At 39.2% G+C, this 8963-nt stretch overlaps 1 protein-coding gene across 1 annotated transcript in view; it reads right to left on the bottom strand.

The window, feature by feature from the left end:
- MRPS10 (mitochondrial ribosomal protein S10) overlaps positions 1 to 8504 on the bottom strand; it is a 9548-nt gene extending 1044 nt beyond the window's left edge. The window contains exons 1-5 of the mRNA XM_007936248.1: positions 8457 to 8504; positions 4491 to 4555; positions 4325 to 4397; positions 2272 to 2408; positions 1032 to 1140 (exon numbers count right to left, since the gene is read on the bottom strand). Coding sequence (XP_007934439.1) covers positions 1032 to 1140; positions 2272 to 2408; positions 4325 to 4397; positions 4491 to 4555; positions 8457 to 8504 — 432 coding nt within the window. The remainder of the gene's footprint in view (positions 1 to 1031; positions 1141 to 2271; positions 2409 to 4324; positions 4398 to 4490; positions 4556 to 8456) is intronic.
- Positions 8505 to 8963: the final 459 nt, after the last annotated feature.

Below are 8963 nucleotides of genomic sequence, written 5' to 3'. Positions count from 1 at the left end.
AAAAAAAAAAAAAAAAAAGTACTACATTATAAGGTATAGTCAGTACAAGATTTTCTGTGTGCTCCATTAGCATATTTTTCTGTCACACACAGGTTGATAAAGTTTTTGGTTTTTCTTTTTCATTTAAGGGTAGGGACTATGTCCTAATTATATATGCACCCGTAAAGCCTACCTAGTACAGTGTTTCCCATATAAAAGACGCAGAAGTGCTTGCTTCAATAACATTTACTAATCATTTACTGTATGATGGAAATATTCTGCTTTCAATAAATACCTCATTTAATCCTTATACACACCTTATGAGACAGATATTATTCTCAATCCCATTTTACAAATGAAGGAATTGAGGCACAAATCACACAGCCTATAAATACCTGGGCTTGGATTTGGCAGTCTAACCACGCTAATCCTAGGGGGTGAACAGATAAATGAAAAACCTCAATGCTGCCTACAATTAACATGGAAAATCCAGTTAGCAAGTGAAAAGAATTATTAGAACTATATGGAAACAATTAGGAGCTATGGTAGCTTAGTGCCTAAGGCACTTGACTGCTAACCAGAAAGCTGGCAGTTCAAACCTACCAGCCACTCCTCGGAAGGAAGGTTGGGCAATCTACTTCCATAGTGACACTGCCTTGGAAACCCAAGGAGGGGTCACTATGAGTCGGGTCCGACTCGATGGCACATAACAACAACAACAACAACAACATGGAAACAATTAGTATTTTTTAAGTATAAGCAAAATTATCCATGCTATCATGTTGTATACCAATTAGTCTATTAGTAATACTCTGCATTACTGAGTTCAAGTATGTACTATTCTAAAGGATAACTTTATTTGAGTCTGACTTTCCCATTATGTTACTTTTGTAAAAGCAAAAATGACACTTCCCTTTCCTACAACAGGCATGGGCTGAGTGAAATGAAGTCAACTTTGTCAACATTAAAGGAAAGTTATGATATGCTAGTGTGGAATTCTGGACATTTCAAAAATGCTAAAACTGTGTTTCATATGTCTAAAATAAACTCACCTCTAAACACCTGTAAAGTGTCCTCATTTCATACTGAACTCTGTGCTTCTTGAAAATATGTACTGATTTGAGAAGAGTAAATCGCTCTATTTTCCTTGGAGGCTCATGTCTGAAAAAAAAAGGGGCAAAATAATACTCTTAAACCTGATGTTAAAACCTGAGTCACAGATATCAAAGTATGATTCCACAATTTTGTAGGTCAGGCTCATACCCAATTATAGACATTAACTACTGTTCATAGACTTCTGTTTGCCAAGACTGTCATCTGTAACAACCACCACTGTCATAAAGCTCAGATCAAAATAAATACCACAGACAGCAACGGGAACATTTTTCCAGACTGAAATGGGCATGTTGGCATACAAGAGTGTGTGTGTGTGTGTGCGCACGCATGCACACACACACACTTGCTTTTATACTTTTTAAGTTCCTTACTGACCAAATACATGAATTATGAACAACAGCATCAGTATGTTGGACACAGTGCAATGTCTGCTTCACATGTTTTGTTTTAGGAAAATCCACAGACATATCTAATACATTTTTGTTAGAAGCAAGACTAGCAAAGCCCCAAATGGGCCTTGTTCGGCACCAGCAGGAATAGGTAAGACAAAGGAGGCAGTTGTGCTTGACTCTGCAACTCAAAGACCACATGAAGCCCACCTTGCTCATGCATGGATTTATCAGGTGGGTGGCAAATCTTAAGAGTAGATATGAAACAAAAAATCATCAAATCCAAAAGGCCTGTAAGACTGATTGTTCACCTCCCTGTCCCATGGAGATCAGACACAATGGATTCTCAGGCCTGTGCAATCACTAGCAAAAGGACAGCCTTCATTTTTCTTGTTCACTCATTTTATTATCTAAAAATTCTAGTAGATAGGAGGGAGCTCTTGTAATGTAGTGCCTAAGGCACCTGGCTGCTAACCAGAAGGCTGGCAGTTCAAACCCACCAGCCACTCCTCAGAAGGAAGACTAGGCAATGTACTTTCATAGAGATACTGCCTTGGAAACCCAAGGAGGGGCTGCTATGGGTCGAATCGACTCGACGGCAGTGTTTTTTTTTTTTTTTTTCTTTTTTTAGTAGATAGGAAAGGTTAATCCTGCTTTAGGATAATATATGACAAACCTAAACTCTATCCATCAGAAGTTTCTACTCCATTTTAAGAGCTCAGCACCATTTTCCTGGTTGACCATATTACAGCAGCTAACAGGTCAGATTAGGAAAGGTTATACTTACACTTTAACAGAGATACCAAGTTCTTTAGCAGCAAGCACAGCAAAATATTCATAACTGTCCAGTACAGCCTTATCATGGCCTTTTACTAAAACCGACAGGCGCTTATACAATGTGTCTGGTTCGTCAGAAATTGTTATCTACAATTTTAAAATCAAAAGATAAGTTTCAGTCTAATATTGATAACTAGTAAATTTTATATGTTACCTTCAATTGCACAACCTAAGAATTACTAGTCAAAGGGGAGAAAAAGGCTGAATAACATCTTAACACTGTTAGCTAAGTATGTGGACACTATCTCATTCAGAACTGTACAATGATCGTCAACTCTTAAAATGCAGTGTGAATCAAAATGACTTTCAGGCATCTTACACAATCACTAAGGGAACTCTCTAGCTTAATAATTACTAAGCCCCAAACATACAACGGAAAGGGATCCTAGGGTCTGTTAACAAAACAGCCTGGTTGGAAGACCTAGATTCAGAATTAAACTCTGCCACTTCCAGGTGAATGATGATGGGACAGCCATTTAATTTTACTGCACTTTAGTTTCCTCATATAAATACTGGGTAATAATACCCACACTATAGCTCATGGCATTTCTGTAAGAAACAAATAGGGAAACGCAGGTTAAAGTGTTTATAAATTGCAAAACTGTTTTACAAAGGTGAGCTATTGCTCTTCATATTATTTTCTACTAGGTTTTATTCACGTATAGTTTGCCTGCTTTATATACAAACTACTCATTCCTAATTAAAATGCTATGCACTGACTGTACATATAATTCTTCTACCTCTTCCACCCCAACACCTCATCACCTTAGAAATAATGTGTTTGACATTTTTGACTTTCTTCCAAGAGGTGAATTACCTTCACTCTATCCATCCATTAAGCCACTGATTTCTATTACTAATCCAAATGATTCAGGGTTAAGTTACTTCACCCCTGAAAGAGATTTATTTACTAAACAGGAAGCTAGTCACCCACTCCCAATTACCCAAAATAGAGTTCTTGGAAGAACAGAATATACTGATATCATATGTCGTAAGTTGGAGCTCAGAGAAGGAGAGATACGATCCTAAGGTATGTTTTGTTTGGTCCCGATTGGGTTTTAAAGAAATTTTGAAAATTTTTATAAATATTAAAAATCAGGAGATTTCACACAAAAATTAGGATGTTTAGTTCAACCTGGAAAATGCAGCAGATCTGTCATCACTAGGTTTGATTTCCCACATGGCAACAAGTGGCCAATGCAGAAGCTGCCTCACTGCTATAGGGTACAGCCTGACACTGTGCCCACCTGCCCCCTGCAGCAACTGAGTTTGAGACCCTAGATTATATGAACTGTCATGGAAATATATTCAATATCAAGTGAAAAAAATGAAACAGTAATACGTTATGTAAAATACGATTCCATGCCACTTAAAAAAAATAAGTGTAGCGTATACGGGAGGGAAGGACACAGGGAAGATGTAAATATAGAGAGGAAGTAGGAAGAGAGCTGTCATATTGTGGGAAATAGCAGTCAGTGTCATGACACAAAGTCCATGTGAACTGCTGTATGGAAAATGAATTTGCTCTGTAAACTTTCACCCAAATCACACTAAATTTAAAAAAGAAAATAAAGCATTGTCCATGTCCAGGCCCAGGGCCAGGCTCAGGCTCTTACAGTGAAAACAAAGCCTTAAGGTTTACAAGAAAGATAATTTTCCATAACATGTAATATCACATATTCTGCATCATTAAGATAAATCAAATACTCTTCACATTATGTTGAGCTAAGAGCAGGAGACTGCTTACTCCCACAGCTGTTATTTGGGGTAAATAATTTATTCCTTTAGAACTTATCTTAAAACGTTGAAAGATAACCTGAGTACCCAGGGACATCAGAGAAGACTTTACTTAGGCACATTGCATTTGCCAGTATTCCAGAAAAGAAAATTAAAAAAAAAATAAATAAAATTCCTAAACGGTTTGGGAAACACCTGAAATGAAATAATGGAGAACACTTTATTGCTAATATAACTCCATATACCAAGAAATAGGGAGTACATACCGTGGGCTTGGTCAAATCCTTGGGAATATCAACATGCAGGTTTGAGAACTGCACCCACTTCATATTGGTACTGCTGGATGGGGGGAGAGGGAAGAAGCAAAACCTAAATGAAACAGTACAGAGTCCATTATACTGTTCAGTTTAGCATATCCAATTGTATACTTACAGAAGAAAGCCACCATTTCCGGCTGTATTGTTCCTAGAACTATTTACAGAAAAATTCTCTGACCCCTTTAAAAAAAAAAAAAAAAAAGAGGACATATGTTAGAATTAAAGTCAATCATAAAACCATTCAATTTCCACTAAAAATCAAAAGATGTATGATGCATCAAATCAAGAGATACCTGATTATTTCAGATTACAATATTGGTCCAACTGAAATGGCCAACTTAGATTTTAAAAAAATGAGGATGATAAAGTTGATAATCAAAAAGCACTCTCAAAATTTTAAAGAATCTCTTTTCTTTTAAAGGAGCTCAGGTGGTGTAGTGCCTAAGGCATTTGACTGCTAACCAGAAGGCTGGCAGTTCAAACCCACCAGCCGCTCCTCAGAAGGAAGACTGGCCAATCTACTTCTGTACAGACATAGGCTCAAAAACCAAGGAGGGGTTGCTATGAGTTGGATCCAACTCGACAGCAGTGAGTTTGGGGTTTTTTTGGTCTTATCTTTTAAAGCTCAGAAGCAAAAACTTTTTGAAAACCAATTTTCACATGAAAAGAACAGCTATGAATTAAACATGTAGACATCAAGGAATAAGACATCACATGTGATTTCAACTTTCCCATTTTTTAAAACATATTAAACATGTTTCAATCTAATACTTATTTTGTCTGAATATTTTTGACGAATGTAACTATTCTAAGTGCCTGTATAATCTAATTTATTAAGAGTTGGAGTAAGAACTCTAAAGTACCCTTCTTTGGAAGCTTTCATGTATCTTTTCCAGCATATGTATTTCTTGGTTTTACTGGGATAATTCATTTACAAATACATTAAATACACACTGGAACTTTTACATTCATTATTATTTACTGTTCCAAAAGCTGCAACAACCCAGCGTTTCTTAATTCTTTATTGTTAGTGCCCCCTGGTGGAACAAAACTTCTATTGTTAGCTGCTGTGGAATGCGTCCCAACTCACAGTGACCGGTGTACAACAGAACAAAACACTGCCTGGTCCTTCCTCAGCCTCACAATCCTTGCTATACTTGAGCCCATCGTTGCAGCCACTGTGTCAATCCACCTCACTGAGGGCCTTCCCCTTTTTCCCTGACCATCTACTTTACCAAGCATGATATAATTCCCCAGGGAATGGTCCCTTTTGACAATGTGACCAATTTTATTACTCTAGCTCTGGTAGCATAGTGGCTAAGGCACTTGACTGCTAACCAGAAGGCTGGCGGTTCAAACCCACCAGCCACTCCTCAGAAGGAAGGTTGGGCAATCCTACTTTCGTAGTGATACTGCCTCGGAAACCCAAGGAGAGGTCGCTATGAGTCGGGGCTGACTCGACGGCACATAACAACAACAACAACATATGATATGTAGCTGATTCTCCACTTGCCTTTCCTTTAAATTTTCTTGAGATTTAAAAGTATAACCTGTTAAAATGAATGCTGTTGCTGTGTGCCATCGCATCAGAACGTCGAGTGGATTTTGATTCACAGCGACCCTATATGACAGAATATGACTGCCCCATAGGGTTTGCTAAGCTGAAATTTTTTATGGGAGCAGATTGCCAGATCTTTTCTCCTGCAGTGGGTCCAAATCACTGACCTCTGGGTTAGCAGTTGAGCTCTTAACCATTGCACCAGGAAGCACAATACCAAACTCAAAAGCAAACTAACTGCCATCGACTCGGAATGATCATAGACCCCTTTTGGGTTTCCGAGGTGGTAAATCTTTACGGAAGTAGGTTGCCTGGTCTTCCTTCCGCAGAGTGGCTGGTAGGTTTGAACCACCAACCTTCTGGTTAGCAGTCAAATAAATGCCTTAGGCACTACGCCACCAGAGCTCCCTTTAAAATACTTCAGAGATGAGAGTGTTTTAGCACAAAACCAAAAACAAAACCCAGTGCCATCGAGTTGATCCCAATTCATAGTAACTCTATAGAACAGAGGAGAAGTGCCCTATAGGGTTTCCAAGGCTGTACATCTTTACAGAAGCAGACTGCTTCATCTTTCTCCCACTGAGCGGCTGGTGGGTTTGAAACACTGACTTTTTAGTTAGCAGCCAAATGCTTTCACCACTGTACTACCAGAGCCCCTACAAGTGAAATTTAATGAAAACAACTGATAGTTACCTAATTAAAAAAGATAAAAAATGTTTTCTGTCCCCAGCCTATTGTTTGTTTATGGGTGGCGTAATGCTTAAGGCACCTGACTGCTAACCAGAAGGATGGCGGTTCAAACCCACCAGCCACTCCTTGGAAGGAAAGTTAGGCAATCTACTTCTGTAGTGATACTGCCTCGGAAACCCACGGAGGGGTCATTATGAGTTGGATCCGACTTAATGGCAGTGAGTTTGATTTGGTTTGCTCTCTGTTCAAAATGAAGGCAAATCAAAGCTTTCCATATTCTCCCTTGGATCAAGGGGAAAAAAAAAAAAGAAATCAGACACAGGACAAGGTGATAACAGGCATATGTCATTCTTCACATAATCACACAGAAAATTCCTTTCTCAGATTTCTGCCATGACCCCACAATCCAGCTGTACAAAAGGACCACTTTCCAATCACGTTATTCCAGTATAAACCTGTTTTTTAAAACTGGAAACTAAAATGCTGTTACAGGCACAAATCAACCTTAAAGTTTTGTGTTTCTTTTCAATAGTCATAAATATATATGTAACAAAAAACTGCCATTTCAACATTCTTCACATGTACAATTCAGTCCCATGTGTTCCTCCCTTTCTATTTTCTTACTTTCAGGGGTGGAATTTTGTGTGTGGGGAGGGTTGTCTGGGTCAGTTTGTTTTAGATTGTTCAAAAACTTCAATCCCTAATACCATCTGCCTTTTCTTAAGAACATCTATTCTAAAGTATAGTTTATGGACCTCTGAGGGTTCCCCTATACACTTTCAGGAGATCCGGGGTATCAAAACTATTTTTATAGTAACGCAAAGACATCATTTAGAGCTTTTCCTCTCATACTCACATATGTGCACAGTGAAGTTTTCCAGAGGCTGCATGACTGTGACAGCAACAGATCGAATGCAGCAGCAGAGACAAGAATCGAGCTGTCTTCTATTAAAAACACTCGACCATCTAGTGGATTCCGACTCATAGCGACTCCTATCGGGTTTCCAATTTTTAGGGAAGCTGACTGCCTCATGTTTCTTCCGTGGAGCACCTGGTGGGTTTGAACTTACGACCTTCTGGTTAACAGCCAAATGCCTTAACTACTACTCCACCAGGGCTCCTTGTCTTCTATTAAAGATATTTACAAAACTGTAAACCATTGCCATTCTTCTCACTACAAGTGTTTCTGTTTAGAAAACGATAATTATTTTCCATAAAAGATGTTAATTATGCTAACATGTAATGGGTTTATTAGGTATTTCTTTTTAATAGTTTGAGTTTTATTTTCCAATAGATAAAATACCAGTACCCCAAATCTACCCCCCCAAAAAAAAAAGTTTTGGAGTTCACAATCATTTTTAGAACGTAAAGCGGTCCTGAGGCCAAAAAAGCTGCTTAAGATCTGCGTCTTCTCCAAAGAACCACAATCAGAAGACATTTAAACCAACCCTCTAACTTCATCGACTCTCGCTTCAGTTCTATGGGAAGAGTCTGAAATTGTGCGCCTGCTCATTTTGGCCGAGTAAGTCTCCCGCCCTCTCTGAGCTTGTTTTACAAATGTAAAAGGGGTGGGGTGTTGGAATATATAATGTTCAAAATCTTTTCCAGCTCTAAGAGTCTTCATCTTCCTGTGTGTCCCTTGACTATGTTTAATCTCATTCAAGAATGAGAGAAAACCAAGTCACTTTCTCGCCGTATTCCTTGTAAACATCGGGCTAAGGTGCGAAATAAATGTTGGTGAAGGCTCCTGACAGGCAGAACGGCGGGTGGCAGAGAGACTTAGTGGGAACTGTCCCCGTTGGCCCGCCCAGCATCCCCCAAAAGCCCCAATACCTGCCAAAGGCGCCGGCACACGGCCCCAAAAGCTGCTCGCGCCGCCATTTTGCCGCCCGCTCTCCCAGGATCGCTTCCGGGGTTACGGCGGGGTCCTCAAACCATAGAGTTGGGTAACGACCATAGAGACTGGCTGCCGAGCTTTAGACGAGTGGTACTGAGACTACAGGTGCCTCCTGTAGAGTTCGTGGCCTCCCCTCGCTGGCACCGGTCTTGATAATGCGGCTTCAGTTCATATGTAGATAATAACAAGTTCCATCAGTGTTTTCCCTTTTCAAATTGTGCTTGGCTTATGTGGTTCTTCTTTTATTGGAAACAAGCAAAACACGTTCTTGGCAAAACAATATTAACTAATATATTGACAGTGATTATCTCTGGGTAATGGGGTAATGGTTGATTTATTTTCTTATTTCTATATTTTGCAAAATTTTGGAAGGAAGGTTGGACAATCTACTTCTGTAGTGATACCGACTCGATGGCACACAACAACAACAACAACAAATATTC

This window comes from Orycteropus afer, unplaced genomic scaffold (assembly GCF_000298275.1).
Source record: "Orycteropus afer afer isolate SDZICR_OR568_19922 unplaced genomic scaffold, OryAfe1.0 scaffold00034, whole genome shotgun sequence".
NCBI classification, from domain to species: Eukaryota; Metazoa; Chordata; class Mammalia; order Tubulidentata; family Orycteropodidae; genus Orycteropus; species Orycteropus afer.
The sequence above is the reverse complement of the archived record's forward strand: the minus strand, read 5'-3'. Positions and strand labels throughout refer to the sequence as shown.